The 18,713-nt window shown below is 38.8% G+C and overlaps 1 protein-coding gene across 2 annotated transcripts in view; it reads right to left on the bottom strand.

The window, feature by feature from the left end:
* Slc25a13 (solute carrier family 25 member 13) overlaps positions 1 to 18,713 on the bottom strand; it is a 169,296-nt gene that overhangs the window by 131,563 nt on the left and 19,020 nt on the right. For both annotated transcript variants that reach the window (XM_003475007.5, XM_063242426.1), the window contains exon 2: positions 10,790 to 10,843. In XM_003475007.5, coding sequence (XP_003475055.3) covers positions 10,790 to 10,843 — 54 coding nt within the window. The remainder of the gene's footprint in view (positions 1 to 10,789; positions 10,844 to 18,713) is intronic.

Genomic DNA, 18,713 nt, shown 5'->3' with positions numbered 1-18,713 from the left:
AATGACCTCTGCTTTTTTTTTTTTTTTAAATATAGTTTCAGAGCTGTCTCTACTAAAGACTAGCTTACCGTCTCTGCCTCATGTCTGCTACTCCACTTTTCTGCTATAATTTGTCCACCTTATTCCCTCATTCCATGGTCTGCCCCGTTCACTGAGGCTTCTCTGCCACTGTAGCTGTAATCCTGATATCTCTTCCTCTCTTTCTCTGTAATGTCCTTCAGCGCTCTCTGTAGGGTTGGATTGGTGGCCACGAACTCCCACAGTTCCTCCTTGTCTTGAAAGTATCTTATTTCTTCATTAATTTTTAGAGAGAGTTTTGACGGATATATGAACTTAGGTTGCATATTTTTTTCCTTCAGGACTTGGAATATTTCTCCCCACTCCCTTCTTGACTTAAGAGTTTGTGATGATAAGTCTGCTGTTATTTTGATAGATTTCCCATTATAGGTAACCTGCATCCTTTCTCTGGCTGCTTTTAATATTCTGTTTTTTTGGTGGATTTCTGGGATCTCGATTATTATATGCCTAGGCGTAGATCTGTTTTGGTTGTAGGTAGCTGGCGTTCTGTATGCTTCTTTTATCTGGATATCATTTCTTTTTGCTATACGTGGGAAATTTTGCTTTAATATCTCTGTGAATATTTTTTGTATTTCATTTTTGGATGTTCCTGCTTCCTCACTCACATTCTTTATCCTTAGGTTATGTATCTTTTTATCATCTTCCAGTTTTAGAATTGCTTCTTTCTGGTTCCTAGTTATTTTTAAGAGGCTTTTTCTCTCATGTTCATAAGCCCTAAATCTCTCTTCAAGTTTCAGAAGGTTGTCTTTAGTTTCTGTCAAGGCATTTTGCCAATATTCAATGGAGTTCTGAGTTTCCTGATATTCTCTTTGGATCTGTTTCATGTATTCTAAGTTATGCTTAAATTCTTCTTCAGATGCTTCTCTTTCTTTTCTGATTTCCTCAGTTCTTCCATCTGTGTTCTCTTGGGCGGGGCTTGTCATTTCTTTAATTAATCTCTTTATATCTTGCCTCACTTGGATCAGGAGTACATCTTTAAATTCCTCTATGAGATCATGTAAGTACTTTTTAATTTCGGCTGATGCTGTGTCGAGTAGAGGATGGTTACTGTGCTTGTTCTCTTCAGTGTTTAGTTCTCTTGGGTTTAATTTCTCCTGTTGAACAGCTGGAGGTTTTTTTTAATTTTTATCTCTTGTCATGTTTCTGGTTTCTTTCAGACTGTCCTGGAGTTCTCTGGCCCTCTCCGAATTGCTTAGGGCCTTTCAGAAGCGTGCTGGCTTGAGTTTTTGCTGTCCTCCCCAATTTGCTGTTATCTGGGGAAGGCTGGGATGTAGGGGCAGTACAGTCTAGACTCTAGCCTCTGTGTCAGTTAGTTCATAAATTGGGCTGTACTTTCTGGTTGTCACTGAGTTGTGAGTTGTGACTATTTTGTATCTGCTTATTGGGCCCCAAGCAGAGGCTTGGTTTAGCCCCAGTAGCTCCTGCCAGTTCTCTTTGAATCAGAAGCAGCTGGGTAATGGCACAGGATTCTGCCCAGGTCCCAGCCGTTCTCTTCCAAACCTCTCTGTGATAGGTGCACCAGAAAAGCAGATCTGCCCAAAACAAAGATGGCTCCCACTAAGTTCTCTGTGTGGAGCTGAAGCCAACAAGTAATCAGGCTCTGCCAGGACTTAAGATGTCTTCCACCAGCCCTCCCTACAGGGCGACCTGGTGATGTCACTAAGCTGCGATTTCTGCCGCCAGGCTAATATGTCTGCACCAGATTCTGTGTTATTGATTTCCCCGTGGTGGCGGGCCAGCTGTTCTCTGGTCAAACCCAGCAGCGGCGGGGTTTTCTGTACTCACCAGGGTCCAGTGCAAGTCCTCGTTCCGGGACCGCCGCACACCAAGCTGTCCACTTTTCCCCCACTCGTGGCTCAGCGCTGACCGGTCAGATTTCTGTGCACCGTTTAGATTTGAATCGCCAGAGGTTTGTACATCCGCTCTGGTGCAGCGGTGCAGAACTGGCTGCTACTTGGAGTCTCGATCTGGGTCTCAGTTTCCCGCGGTCTCCAAAAGCAACTCAGCTTTTCGTGCTGGGTCCACGAGTCTGTTTGTTGATTTAAGGGCGCGGGATTTGTAGCCTCCGGTCTCAGCACGACTTTAAATCCTCCAGTTGTACTGTCTTGGTTAATAAGAATCGCTATCGATTTGTCTGGTCCTCTCCATGCTGTCTTTTTTTATCTTTGAGTTTGAATTCTCTGGAGAGATTCTTCGCTCGATTCCCTAGCTCGTCGCCATTTTCCAATCTCCCCGAATATGCAAACTCAAATATATTTTCTTTGCCCTGGTTCCCTGAACACTCTATAAATGTTTCCCCTCTTGTCCCCTTGATGTAGGCCTGAACCACCTGTGTAGTCTGTTGATGTTCAGTTCATGTGAATCACTGGATGCTCAAGTAACTCATTAAAATTTTAACTTGTCTAGGTTTTGTCTTTCAACAGCAGCCATGGAGGTACACAAGCTGCAAAAGGGATGACGAGCTAAGCTGGAAAGGAACTGAGTGAGCTATGGTATCTTGTGGGATTTCCTGGAAATAGGTAGGACTGCTGTCCAAGTTAATGTTCCCTTCTAGAGTCACACAGAAAATCAGACGTGGTTTGTGTACATGACACTTAACAGTGTCCTGATAGTGCTGCTTTCGATGGGGCATGTTCCAACTCCAGAAAGATGGAGCATACTGACTCCTGTCCTGTGAGGCTCCAAGGGCTGTGGAAAATGCTAGGAAACAGTGCAAGGATGATGTGGCATCCTGCAGAGGAGGACAGGATCTCCACATTCCAAGGTAAAACAGGGAGGAGAGGACAGAGCAGCTACAAGAACAGGGATAGCAGGCTTAACAGTCACAGTAAGGGGGATCCACATAGAAGTGAGGTGTGAGAATGGCATCTTGCCCTCCTCTGTAACCCTAGAGTTAAGTCTGATTAGAATTATTTTTTAAAAAGCCACCTGTCATTTCTACACTTCAATCTCAACACAGACTAAGTAATCAGCATTGCAGTCTTGGGCTGGGCTTTGCCTCCTACTACTTCAATGGCTTTGTGTAAATAACTAAGGTTGTCAGGGGGACTCAGATTCTTCATGTGAAAAATGGGTGCAATGATATTACTGGCTTCACGAAGTTTTACTAAAATAAATGACATAGTAATTTAATACATTATCCACAATGCAGTACACACAATTAGCATTTTGTAAGTATTCTACGTTATTATCTTCCTGTGTCCCACTGAGTGACAGCGACACTGGTACAGTACCAGGGCAAGGATGTAATCAAGGGCTTTCTGTCAGGACCAGCCAAGGGGGAGATCTGTGGAGTGCTAGTGTTTTACTGTTTTTAATCAGCATTTTTTTAGCATAGTGCACAAAAAGATAGCTCATTATTTTTATCATCAGTTAGCATTTAATATAGCTTTTCAACATGTAAAAAAATATATTTTGATTTTCCTGAGGCAAAACAAGTTTGAAATATAAAGGATATGCCCATACTAATTACAACAATCTTATGATTTAAGAGTTATACCTGTTTCCTTAGGATAGTTTTTAAAACACAATTTAACTTTTTTCCTAGTAGTCAACAATTAGATTTTTCCAGGTTTTAATATTTTAAGTGAACTGAAGATAGCCATCTTTGTGTGTAACATCTGTCTGATACTTGCAACTTCAGAAAGTTAGATTCCTAGAAAAGAAATTGCTGAGCACTCGCCTAATATGTTTCAAGGTCCTGGGTTCAACTTACAGTACAGAAGCAAAAAAAAAAAAAAAAAAAAAAAAAAAAAAACCAGAAAGAGAGACAGAACAAGAGCAAGAAAAAGGAAGAGAGAGAGTGAGAGCAATCACACAAGCTAACAGAAAAACATACACTTTATGATCACATTTTAAAGAGTGGAAAAAGTAAAGCCTGGTGAGAGAAGTCAGACAACTGGCTTCCTTGAGAGGGTATATGCTGATCAGAGGGGCGTCAGAGGTATTTGGGGTGCTGGTTCTGCGGTGCACCTCCCCTGTAAACATTTGTGCAGCTGTACATGCGGACCTGTGCACCTCATCTATACTTTAATGGTTTACATTTAAAAAAGAACACTAAGAACTTTTACTGGCCTCTTCTGTTTGGAGATGATCTTTTAAGCAGTCATTTCTTAAATATAACAATATAGTAACTTGAACACAGAAAAGAGTTTTCTTCAGTTTGCAATACCAGCTTATTATCAAGGCTGAAGCAATCTGTTTTGTGACTTAATATGTCAAAGGCCTCTAGACTGATAAAATAACATGGACTCAGGATGGATAAGGTAGCTCTGCTTCCTTAAAGCAATGAACAGAAGGTGGCCAGGGGGTGGGGGAGGCTATTTCTTACAGATTTCACATCTTTAGAACATCACTCAGTCCTTCTTTGGGACTAGCTGACCTGAAGTGATCTCAAGTCTCCATCTCTTATTTTTCAGGAGTTTTAATATAATTAAACATATGCCTACAAAATGGAAAGGATATTAGGATTCCTTGAATATCTTTGGATAATACTGTCACTACCATGAAACACCACAATCAGTGAAGCTATCAGGACAGGGATGCAGAAAAGGAGCCTGTCACTTCACTATATGCATCTTGACGACAAGTGTCCATGAACTATGAACCAGCCAGATCAGAACCTACTCATACAGCTGCCGATTTCTGCCATTCATTCACATCCCAGGGCTAAAGAGCAAACTCTGGTCTCTTTTCCAACCACTGGGAATCCCTCTGCATGCCAGTTCACTTCATCTAACCAGTCTTTAACTTGCTTTCTTGTTGTAGGGGTGAGCAAAAATATAACTAAGAAAATGAATGTGGACTGAGTATTTATGTTATTAGTGACTTACTGTTCATTTTATTAAATGCACAATGGCATTAAGATCATGTAAGAAGCTGAATGCTAAAGTATTTAAGATGCATTACGATGATACCTAACACATTGAGTCAGTAAAATGTATACACATATAAACTAAGATGACAAATATTAATTTAAATTATATGCTGATTACATAGGAGTTACTGTACTATTCTATTTTCTGTATGTTGAAAACTGTCATAATAAAGTCAAAAATATAATTAAGAATCATAAATGGATACTTTAAAATATTGCTATTTGTTAAAGTGCAAATTCAATGTACACTTCCACATTCCCACCCAAAATATATACTGACACAACCTCATGAAAGGAAGTCTACCAAGAACAATCAAAAGCCTTCATCTATTGTTAACCCATCCTTTTACCCAATGATGAAACTGCTGGGGATTTCTCCTATGAAAATAATAAGAGCTACACATAAAAATGTAGATACAAAGGTGTTTATTACACTATTGTTATGACAGTAAAGCAGAGGGGACAACTCAACAATCACAGAGAACGGTTAAATTATGTAAAGCAGCCACACGCAGGAAAATCACACTGCATTAAGAAGCCTACAGAAACACATCCAATTATAGGACAAGGTATTCAGAATATATTAGGTAAGGGGAAAATTAAATATAATACAATAGTTTTTCTCCTGTCTCCTTATGAAGACACCTAATGAGAGAAAGGGTGTGGGGGAGGAGAGATAAAGAGAGGAGGGGAGAGGGAGAGATAGAGCCCTGTATCTATCTACACTGAGACAAAGTTACTTTTCTTTATACATCTTCATTAATGACATAAACTGATTTATTGTAAACATTTTTCAAACAAAGAATTAACTAATTGTTTAACTTTGCCTTCAAAACTTTTACAGTGAGTATCATGCTTTCACTGCCAGACTAAGAATCCAAGTAATTCACTAAACTCAGCAGAGTTCCCCACTTCTCTTGCCCAGCACCTCACCCTGTTTTCCCATCTTCTGCATCAGAAATATGGTTTCTTCTTAACAATCCACACCCCATCCTTCCCCTGGTTCTTGCCTCAACTTCTGTTCTTATTACAGATACCTCTTTGCATGCAGGCTGCACACGATGATCACAGTCCCTGTTCTCTCGCTCTCATCCATTCTAAAATGTTCATCATGTTCATCATGTTCATCAAACACTCCTTCCGTGCCCACTCCCCACTGGTCGTGGTGCCACACCTTATTCAAGTTCTGAGAGCCTCCAATGGGATCAGGACCAAGGGCCCTACCTCAAGGCCTTGCTGCAGTCCCATCTCATGCCCATCCTCCCATAATGGGATTACTCAGAAAACCCTCAATGGCTACCTATTGTTTAGTGGCACACCAAACTCCCAATTACCTTTCCAGTTTTGTCACCCGCACTCTGTAATACTTAGCAGAATCCCTGGCACAGAGCTGCATTTGAATAAACGTTTTAAAAAGACAAGAATCCTTTGACCGAGAGATGCCATTTTCTGCCAAACCTGTCTCTAAGCCTGTACTCCACACAGCCCTCATCTCTCCACTCTGGGGGCTCCTTACATTCTTTCCACCAGCCTTCCATAACCACTGCCCACAATGGCGACCAATCCTTCTTCTGTTTCCTGTGGTATCTGCTGTAACTACACAGGCAGACCCTTTGAGTATGCTGACTTACATTCTTTCTGATGTGCTGGATACTTGTAAATTTGTTCTGTACAAAATTTGAATTCCTTTGAGACAAGGGCATTGTTTATACTTCTTTGGGTTATCCTACTCATACCAGAGTTTCATGGTGCCTGGCTGAAACCATAAACTGAATGTAAATACTCAGTATTCATATGTTTAAATTAACATAAAGCAACACCAAAAGCACTAGGCAAAATGGAGGGGAGGGGAGGGGAGGAAGGAGGAAGGGGAAGAGGGGGAGGGGGGGGAGGGGAGATGAGGTGAGAAAAGGAAGGGAAAAAGGATGAGAAGGAGAAGGAAAGGGAGGGGAAGGGAAAGGAAGGGAAGAGAAGGAAGAAGAAAGAGGGGAAAGGAGGGCAGGGGAAGGGAAGGGAAGGGCCTGTCAATGTTGAAGTTAGAAATGAACTGACTACTTAGGCTTCTACTTCATATCCAAATAAAATTTTTGCCACCACTTCACAAAAGAAAATCCTGCAAAAAAGCTCAAACGCTTTAGCCTGGCACATTTACACAAAGTCCCAACTTCCCTACCAGTCTATTCCCCGGCCGCACACGCTGTTAACTATTCCTTCCATGAACCTGACACATCTGAGGCTTTGCCCACACTGTTCTTTTCCTAGCTCCCATGCCCTCCTTTACCTTCTCCCTCTGATAAACACCTATTTGTCTTCAAGCACAGCTCAAAATCTTGTCTGTGGAGCAGGAAGATGTAATTGGTCAACATGATATTCTTGGTAATTAATGCTATATATTCTTATTGTTCACAGATGGCTTTTTGTTTTCTTACACATATACAGTGACATGTTTAAAGAAATAATTTACGCATCATTACATGCCCAACATCTAACACCATATCTAACATCCAGTAGGCAATCTCAAAAAGAAAAAGAAAAAATAGAACTGATTTTCTCAAAAACACATAGTAAAAAAACCTGAACTGGACCTAGTTCAGTCCTCCAGGAGCCCTCTTTCTGCATCTAGCCCAATTCCACAGGCACTCTCTGTGTCAGAACTGAACTCCTCTGGTACCCACACACCTGGAGCACTAGGTACAACGGAACCCCTTTCCATCTTTCCCAAGCTACAGAAGAATCCTCTCTCTACTTTTTTAGCAGAGAGACACTTGACTTACTTATTTGAAACAGAATTTTTATTAAGAAGAAAATCAAATCAAAAAAACTTCATATCTGAAAAATCAGCAGAGCAGAAAGATTTGCAGAATGTTTCTTGCTGATTTATACTTAACTACGAAGTCCAGCCTGACAGCCCCCTTTGAGCCTTGCTCCCCTTTATTCCCTTCCCCTCAATACTAGCTGCAGTAGATAATAAACAAAAGATCTCAAGATGGATTTGTATTGGTCCTCACTATCCAGACCTAGTGAGGTCACCAGAACCTCTGCTAGATCCCCAATCCCATCATCAAACTGCTGTTGCTGTTTTCCTCAGGTATTTCCCTCTCCTTCACTCCCACAGCCTCTGAATCATACGTAACTGTCACTCAAAAGCTCCCTAGCTAGTCCCCAAGATTTTGCCCTCAACCCTCAGGTCAGAACACCCGCCACATGAATTCCTGCCCTCCCTGGTCTACCTTGGCCAATCAGACTTTCCCCCTGACACCGTGGATACAGTAGCTGGCAAAGACATATTATTCCAAACTAAGATTTTAACAGGCTTCTCCAGCTGCCCAGTGGCCTCAAAAGGTAACACTGCCTTTAACTCAAGTCCTTCCAAGGGATCATGCCAAGACACTAGTGAGCATTAAAGGGGCAACATTTATTCAGATACCCTCTACACTGTTCTCATTTTCTGTCAGAAAGATGCTTGTATCTCTTATTAAACTGAAATAATGTGTTCTGACTTCAAGGAAAAATTACGACTTCAAATTAGTGAACTTCTACTCACTTTGCTAGGATCCTTGGCAGCCTACTCAGTCTTTAGTGAACAGTTAGTGAACAATTTAATGAACAATTTCAGAATTGCACAGGAGTCTAAGAAAATCACCAGACTTTTTTTATATGTATATATATTACAACTTATGGGTCCTTCAGCCACTTCATCCCAATGGAGTTAGGCCCAACAGGCACAGTGATAGGTATTAATTTAAAGAAGAAATAAATGCTTTTCTTTTTCTCTGCACTTCTGTCATCCAGAATCCTTTTCTATCTTAGGATGTCTATACTATATTGTCTCTTCTGGGCTAACAGCAAATTTATAAAGAATCCTGCTTTAATATATAAGCTAAACCTCCTTATAAATCTATCTTGTCTTCCTTCCTCTGAAAATTATTCATGTTTTGTATCTTTTTATTTAATTATCCTTCCTATATTTGAATTATTTCATGTTACATGTTTACTCCACCAATATGTAATGCTTATCAGATACCAGGCATCTTTGCATTAGTTACTTCATTGAATGTTTAGAAGTTTTTGTAACTTTGGTATAATGAAAATGTTCAAATATTTGCAAAACTGAGAGAATAGTAAGTATATAAACCAAATATCCTACTTCCAATTAAAAAAATTATCATCATTCATTTTCCCCAATCCACCAAAACAGAACTACTTAAAAGCAAATCTCAGACACGACAATCTTATTCATAAACAGTTCGTATCTCTGAAGGACAAACTGCATATTCTCATAATCAGAATACCATTATTATGACTGTTAATCATGACTGTCTAATCAAGTGAATTGAGAGAAATCAGGTTAGGCATACTTCTAGATGCACCAAGGTGGGTAATGAGGCATGACCTCACGGGTTGCATCAGTTTCTCTTCTTTCCAGCCCACTGCCCTTCTTTGCTCCTCCACACCCTTTGGCCATCCGAATGCAGATGATCATGGACTCATAGCTCTGAAACCCTGAGCCAAATACATTATGAGTGTTGGATACTTTGTCCCAGCAATGGATAAGGTAGCCAATATAAATATCCAAACTAAAATCAATTGGTTATAATTCTATAAATCACAAACCTATCAGTTTTCAAATTCCTTGATGTCTCTTTTTTCCTTTTTTTTTGAGTGCTCAATAGCAGACCCACAGCTCTGCACAGGACAGGCGTGAACTATTTCTGTGACCTGAGCCACATCCTCAGCCTTCCATCTTCAAAGTCCTAAAATATGTTGTTGAGGAAAGTAAGGTTCACAGAATTAATAACTCTACAAGGCATAGTGGCTCATGTCTCAGGAGGCGGAAGTATGAGGATCCAAAGTTCAGAGCCAGCCTGGGCAACTCAGTAAGATGCTATCTCAAAATAAAAAGGGCTGGAGACATATATATATATGTAGATAGATAGATAGATAGATAGACAATAGAGTACTTCCCTAGCATGCAAGAGGCCCCTACATTCAACTTCCAGTAGTATAAAATAGTAACAATAATAATAACAATAACTTCCTACATCACAGCCAGTATATATCTCCTTTCTCATTTCTGGATTGATTCTTCTCTCTATTGAGCCCAGACGCCTTTCCATAATGTTTAGAAAAGAATCATATATTTTTTTATTACCTTTACAAAAGTAGCCTTTTCTTTTTTGAGTACTTTTGTTTCAGCTAAAAACATAAACATGTTTCAGTGATAAACCAGAGGAAGATTTTTCCTGATTTGATCATTCATTGCCCAACAATATAAAGTAGACAAAAGTCAAAAAAGTCAAGAAAATCAGTTTGCATGACATCTGTTGTGCTCTAGTGTCTGTAGTCTTTCATGCTGAGGCCTCCCACAGGGCACTACTAGTGTAATAAAACAATAATAGTTATGATGATGATTTCAACCACCGTGGGCAGCCTTTAGCAAAGAGTATCACGGACAGTCTCTCCTGGAGAATGGAGAATTACAGGATTTTAAAAACACCTTTAAACTTCTTAGGAGAAAACTCATTATCATTATCCTTCACAGATGAATCCTGAACAGGTAAATGAGTCACAAGACAAAATCCCAGTTGACTCTTCTTTGGTTAAAAAGAAACTTAAATATAAAACATGTTGCCAGCTCAAACAACTGCCTAAGTATTTCTTATACATTTAAAAAAAAACAGAATTGTAAAGGACCTTTTTCATAAGTCCTACATAAAGACACTTTGGGGAATTTTAAAAAATTTAACAATGAAACAAAAACCTGTTTGAAAATAATCTTTCAAAGTTATAGAACACAAACCAAATAAGAAACAAAATAGATTTCTTTATACTGACCTTTAAAAATATTGTTCTAAGCTCGGCTGGATCTGCTCTCTTAGTTAAAGCCACCTATAAATAAACATAAAAATGTTTATGTTATTAGAATAAAGCTGAGAAATCAAGCTAGCAGACTGAAGGAAAATAAACTGCAGGTTAGAATTTAGTGGATTTCACTTTTGAATTAAAGTACCAAAATGCCCCAGTGCATAAATTAGTCCCCAGATTTAAAATTACGCTCAACATGTGGCTTCTAGAATGATAACACTCTGAACAAGATACCAGTAGTTAAAGCTCTTAAGATCTAGTTTAATGCATATCATTTATTAGAAGGAAAAAACAAAAGCTGGAACAGATCCGCAAACACCTGGCATTTTTAAACTACACTCCCAAGTATGTCCTGTCCTTTCATAGGGGAATATTAAATATTAAAGTACAACCTGTTTGCTAATTATGCAAGGAAACATATTTCTTAAAGAAGTCAGTGAACTAGGCAAATCACATTAAGTAACCTAAAGGAATTACTTCCTACAGTTCCACCACATCAGGCAAGTATACTTAGCTACCTGGGAATGCCAAGAAACTATACTCTTCCCAACTTTTAATTTAATAAATCAGAAATCTCCAAAGGTATGACTCCACTTCTGGAAATACAAGAGACTGTGCTTAGTTCTGATAAAATTTAACAGATTAACTCAGAATGTGCATTAGGCTTAATTCTCTAGGCCACAAAGTCCAAAAACATCACTGGGGAAAAAGCAAGACAAACTTGAACATGACTGCCTCAGACCAACACAAAAGAGCCCTTATTATAACCAAACAGTGGGCTTATTCAGCATCCCATCACCCAATCCTGCTGGCAAAAACCATCATGAGACTGAATTCTCACCAAGCACAGAGTTACCCCATGATATAGCCAAGGAGGGGCTCCTGGAACCACCCCAAAGCTGGAGCCATGTCTCTATCCACAGGGAGATTTATGCAAATTGTTCTAAATCCCTTCTGTGTGTTTGTAAAGACTCTGCTGAGATCTTTGGACAATGGGTTCTCTGTCTCTAAATATGGAACTGCCTGTGCTCCTTGGCCACCACTATCATGAATAATTTTATTAACTAATAACTGAAATGGGAGAACTGAAACCAGTTGGATGGTCACCTTGTTTCCCAAAGCATGACTGATAACTTTTCATTTCAGCTGAGTACCTGCAAACACCTACGCTATTATGAATTTGCACTCTTCTTCTTAAAACTCTGAATGAATCAGTATTTCTTGCTATTCAATAAGGAAAGAAAAAACAGTCTACTAACTAACTCAGTCAAGATTAATGATATTGCTAATATGAAAGTTTCTGAAGAGCTTTCCCTCTGGTGTGGGTCAAGTAGGTGGAATGAACACTACCAGTGTAGAAGTTATAAAAAACATGATCTCCAGGTCAAGGCAGGGAAATTCTCTCCTCTATGGGAAGAATCTCATCCAGAATCTTGGATTGTTATATTTAGAAAATAGCATGTGGTACCTAAAGTTCTCAACTGATTTCGCTTTTTAAAGCAGAAGTATTTTTCCAACAATGAACAGGTCTTGTTCTATCTGAATATCACATCCTTATAAATCTCCTTCATTCACTATGCCATGCACTTGGTAAGGCCTTTCCTGGCTCATGCTATCTCAGTGAATTTTCCCTGCCTTAAATTCCTACACTAGGCTTTACTGATCACAAAATGTTCATTCAGTGATCACTCAGAAGTGTACCTCTGTGAGAAAAACCAAAGTGTTCCCTTTGTAACCTATCCAGTATCTAGGGCACAGAACACAAATGAAAACAATCTATATACAGTGAGTAACCAACATTCACAAATAACATCATCTAGAATGCAGACAACTTGATAGTTTTTGAAGCATGACTATAAATTCTTTAGGTCCTCACAACAAATTGAGTCAGGTGGGACATATGTTACTGCTCTCATTTTTCAGAAGGGGAAATCAAAGCTCAAAAGGGTCATTTATTTCCTCATGTCTTCTGAGTCTTCAGGTCCCAAGTCTCTTACCTCCTACAGCACTACATTGTAAGCAGCTTCAATGTGACCCTAACTTAACCCAGAAAATCATATACCACACATAGAAAAATCAAGGCTCTTCCAATTCCCCTACCACTACCTGTTCATAGTGTCCATCTATTGCTATATGTAAGAACATGGATTTCATAGCAGACCATCCTTGCATGGAGTGTAGGCCTGACCTCTTAAGATTCTTGCGAGTGTGACCTTGATCCTCTGACTTCTCAAGTCTCATTTTCCTCATTTTTAGAACTGGAAACTTGGGATAGTTGGAAAGATGATATAATTCATAAAGGGATAGCACTAATAAAACTATACAATTAAAGCACTCGATAAATGGTATCTATTATTATGTGTATTATTTATCCAAAGAGTTTGTACGATAGTCTATCATGGTTGCTCTTACCCACATCTAAATGATGAGTAACCTGATTCATACCTTAGAAGAGAGAAATTGGGAGAAAAGTGAAGTGAATTTATGGTACTCAAAAAACACTTAACAAAGAAACACTGAAGAACTAATCATTCCCTCTGTTCTCCTAGCCTCATGAGATGTTATTTCTTGAAAACAGATCTTAAAGTTGTAGTAAACAGTTAATGATCCATACAGAATTTCTCTGAGGCCCACTGAAAAGTGTATTAGGTCCTGGATACTTTTTAGTTAAGCATAGGTAACTGTGGGCCAATAGACGGTGGATTCAAAAGAGTTACTACTAGTTTCCTGGCTCATGTCTGCACTAATTCCACTGATTCCCCACTCATCAAATGGTGTGCTGTCACCTGGAAATTCCATTTCTACATCTAGTTCCAATTCTTCTTACTTAAATGTTAACTGCTGTAAAGGAAGAATACTTCCACAACTTCATTGAAGACAACAAAAATTTGCAATGAGAAGAGCCAGTGTTCAGAATGTGCACGTAAATGGATTCTACCTGCTGGCAAAACCAATACTCAGGAAGTTCTATGAGCTATAAAAGGGGAAGCCACAGAAATGCAGTCACCCTTCATAATAAATTCAGAACAGCTGCTCAGCATGCACACTTCACATTACACAAGCCTGGAATTATTAGACTTAGTTTATTCTTGGGTTTCAGAAGAGTCATCAAACTTTAGATTGTTTCCATAAGGGCCATCACTGCTATATGTATTTTTCATATACTAATACCACATAAATATTTACAGCTACTATTATTAGCATCTAATTGCCTTATTTTTATGGCTACTCTTCTGAATTTGCATTTTTGAGGACGCAATCCAACATTAAATAAAATTTTTGTATCAAAATTTTACATCAAGGAACTGGCTTTCAAACACAAATAGTAAATCACTAAGAATGACTGCAGATGATTATGAAATATTTCATTTCAGTCAACACAATAAAGAATTCTATACTCAGTCAAATAACATTTCATGCCACTCCCAAGGTTAAGAGAGCAAGAGAGAAGGGTGTTTTACCAGAGGAAAAATTATTCATTAGTTTTTGGTACATAAATTGAGAGGAGTCTACCACTGCTTTGTATGAAAATTCTTAGTAATTCTCTGAATGTATGTCCCACAAGGCAAAAACTTGAGAATCAGCCAACATATAACACTTTTGACAAGGAAAACACTAGCCGTTTTGTGGGGAACCACTCAGACTGTCAAAGCTCAAAGGTATGTGAGTACACCTGAGGACATGACCATGCTGTCTTGCACAGGCACAGAACCCGATACAGTTACTTAGCCATGACTTAGCACTAAACAACCATGCTTGCATCAGTGAGGCCAGCATCAAGAATGTAAATATGTAACAACAACGTGCACAAGGATTATAACGATAAAGATACAGGCTGCTTTTGCACTCTGCTTGACTGCCTGCTACTGCTGTGTTGCTGATGTCTTACACACATGTGTTCCTTAAGCTACAAAAATCTCCCTCCTGCTGCCCAAGTGGGGCAACATGCACAATTGTGACTAGGTCATTGATAGTGTTTGCAAAACACTACGTACATCTCAAGAAAAAAAAAAAAAACAGTTCATAACACAACTTCAATAACTGGCACTTAAAAAGTATTGGGAGAAGAAAAAAATGCAGTGACAAGAATCAGAAAGATCCCTCTAAGGACAAATTAACGCTGTCTCATTCTAATATGAGTTAGAGCTGTCAACGGTAAGGGTCTTGCTGAAAAGATTTATATTTTTAAAACTGTTTTTTTTTTCCTTTTTTATTAGTACACATATGTAGTACATAATGATTACATTTGTTGTGGAGAGTTTGTACATGTACTTAATATATCTTAATTCTTTTGTTTTCCCCTTCACCTCCCTCCCTGCTCCCTCCAACTCTTGTTCCCCTTCCTATTGCAAAAGCTCTTTCATTTTTTAAAAAATCTTCAATTATTTTTTCATCCCTTTTTCCTCTCTCCCTTCTCCATCTTTGCTCCCCTTCTCATGAAAAAGATCTCCCTACTTCCTATTATATAGCTGTCATGGTTTATGTCTGTGACCCCAGGCCTCATGAGTTTGCATTGTGCATTTGTGATGGTTCATTGTCTAGTGCTTGGATTGATGGTGTCAGTGCTCCACCCATATAGGATGTGATGTAATGGCAGGGAGAAGGTGTGTTTTACTCTGTGCAGGCTCCTGCTTGCTGTTTGCAGCCACCATGAATGCGGCCCAGCCATGCCCGCCTGCCTTGGAGCCAATTAAGTGTGGACTGAAACCTCCAAAAACTGTAAGAAATAAATCTTTCCTTTCCCAACTTAGGTTGAGGTATTTTGTCTCACCAATGACTAAAAAGCAACTAAGACAGTAACTTTTATTTTGCTCTTTATTTACGTTTCAGGTTTCTCATATGAAAGAAACCATGTGATAATTAAATCTGATTTATTTCATTTAACATCACAGACCCGTGGTGCATCCATTTACCTATAAATGCCTCAAATTTATCTTTTTTATGGCAGAGTAATAAATACCACAATTTCTTCATCCATTCAGTTACTGATGGGCATACAGGTTTCTAAGATTTAGCTATTGTGAATTGTACTGTTATAACCAAAGGTATGTATATATAAGTGTAATATGACTTTAACTCATTTAGGAAGAGGCCTAGAAGAGTCACAACTGCACTAAATGGAATTTCTAGTTTTAGTTTTTTTGAATAACCTTCAAACTGATCTCCATAGCTATTGTACTGGCTTACATTCACACCAACAATGTAGAATAGTTCCTTTGTGACACAGCTGCCCAGCATGTTCTTATTTGACTTCTTGATGATAAATAAAAAATCGGGTAGCCAAAACAAACAGACTTCTCATAAGAAGATGTATAGATGTTCAATAAATACATGAAAAAATGTTCAGCTTTGCTGGCCATTAGAGAAATGTAAATTGGCTCTCTTATCCTGGAGTTACAGGCTTAGTACTGTAACAAATTAGATGTAACCATGCACTCAAAATGGTTGTTACATCTAAAAGAAGACAGCAAAGAACAATATAAGAAAACCTATATAACTTATATAACAATACAAGAAAACCTATATAACACCACTGTAACAAATCAGACATAAGCATGCACTCAAAATGGTTGTTACATCTAAAAGAAGATAGGAGAGAACAATACAAGAAAACCTATATAACATAAAGGTTCCTCCTTTGCAGAATCAAATGCAAAGAAACCTGGGAAGCTCTGTGAGACCCTCATCTTCTAGAAGGAATCTTATTCTTCAGATGATTACAGCCTGGACAAGCAACAAGAAGGTAAGAATATTGATTCTTCCATGGTAGAAGCACAAGACCTTGGGTTCAATTCACACACACACAGAGTCTTCCACATAAGTAAAAAATCAGATATTTACTATGAAAATCAGTAGCTCTCTTCAGATCTGTGATTCTGAAAGTGTGATGCCTGAACTTCTAATACCAGTATCACCTGGGAACTCTAGTGATACTGGTAGGGTCCAGAAGACATTGTAGGGTGGGGTCCAGTAGTCTATGCTTAACAAGTCCTTCAAGTCCTGAAACAAAGTTTAACAATCACAACTTTAGATAATGTGGGGTTGATTAAGACTTTAGCTCTGAGCTCCAGCTGCATGTTCAAGTCACCTAAAGGGACTTTTAGGTTTTCTCAGAGCCCAAAGTGTGTAAAAGATCAATGGAATCTCAACGAGAACTGCTGTTTTAGACGCTCCCTATAAAATTATAAATGTGTGTGGATGAGCATAGCACCAAGAGCTTAACCAGTAGCTTAGAATCCAAGGTCACTGCCTCTGCTCCTGTATCATGAACTATACAATGCTGCTTTCCTTCAACAGTATTTCTCCAGTCCCCTTCCCAAACTTGTAATGTCTTGAGTCCAGAAAAACACAGGCTCACACGATTATTTCACATATGAGATAAAAACTAGCAGTCTACAGTGTGTATATGTGCAAGCAAACAAACACTGACAAAAAAAAAAAAAGCATGAAATGAGAAAACAAAAGATTCCTGTATAGTCCTTTGTGCCTAAGGAACCACACATAGGTGAACCTGAATCCCAGTAAGAGGTTACCCTTTTGTGTAACCTAAAAACTTAGCTTCTGGAAGAAGCCACTCTCCTTCTCTAGCCTCCTGCACTGTAGAGACTGGACAGTTAAAACTGTGCTTCCAGACTCCCTTGCAGCTATGAAGCCCATCAGTCAAATGAAATACAGTGAGATTTGTAAGTTATGGTCCACATTTCTGCCAGAAAGCACCATCAAAAGGAATGTCTAGAGTTTACTGCATCTCCTTTCTGTCCTTTCATAAGAATGGCAGCACTGCCCTCAGACATGCATTGTTTAGCAGGCAGTATCCTAGCTGCACAGGAGGCTACCACACCCTTGGTAATCTGTTTACTTTGAGCTTCTGGAAGTCATTCCTCAAAGCTCAACTTCAAATGTGTTTCCTCACCTTCCCAACAAATCCTGTAAGCCATTTAATATGCTGTAATAAATCTCCCTTGGTTTAAACCAGCCAGAGTGGATTCTATTCTCTGCAAGTGAACCTTGACTGATACAATTGGTAACTGCAAAAAAAAAGCTTGGAATTCCCTAAAACCACAGAGTTTCCATTAACTTGAGGAAAGGAAGAAAGACTTATCAAGTTTACCAAAATAATGTTTTTATTAAAACAACTAAGTTACTCATCCCTTAGGTCAGTTTCCTTAAATTCTAATAAATGAAAGACAATAATAACGCAAAAAGTTATTGATATCAGCTAATACACAACAAGATGCCAAGTGAGGCATTCTTCAAACCACAACGTATCTGTGTAATCAACCCTCAAAAGTTCCTGTCACTCAACAGTTCACTTGTAAAGCAGCAGACGCCACAAATGTTAATCCATTGGGTAGTTATAAAGCAGATCGTTTCAGAGGAACAGGCAAGTTTATCAGAACTCAGCAGGCTGTGACGTATGTTAGTTAGCTCTGACTATTCTCTGCTGTAGACAAACATTAAGCTACTGTAAAACCACTGCCATTAAAGGTCTGATATTAAAAAGCAGGGTATAGCAGTTAAGAAATGCATGGCATGGGCTGGGGATTTAGCTCAGCGGCATAAGCACCTGCATTGCAAGCAGGCAGTCTTGAGTTCGATCCCTGGTACTGATAAAAATGAAAAAGCCAAAAAAAAAAAAAAAAAAAAAAAAAAAAAAAAAAAAAAGAAATGCATGGCAGTGTATTCACTGTAAGTTCTGTTATGCCAAATAGGCTTTAAGCATATGGTTTCAGACTCTACTATCACTGTCATTAAGCGAAAGCTAACATCCCAGCAAATGTTCCCAAGAGTATAAAACTGACAAGAGACAGAATGAATCTTTCCTAAAATAGACATTTTTTTTCTGTTTACATTCTTAACTCTTTATTGAGACACATTACACTGACATCAACAG

The sequence above is a fragment of the Cavia porcellus genome, unplaced genomic scaffold, assembly GCF_034190915.1.
Source record: "Cavia porcellus strain 051 isolate PalLab524CR breed Dunkin Hartley unplaced genomic scaffold, mCavPor4.1 scaffold_2, whole genome shotgun sequence".
NCBI lineage: Eukaryota > Metazoa > Chordata > Mammalia > Rodentia > Caviidae > Cavia > Cavia porcellus.
The sequence above is the reverse complement of the archived record's forward strand: the minus strand, read 5'-3'. Positions and strand labels throughout refer to the sequence as shown.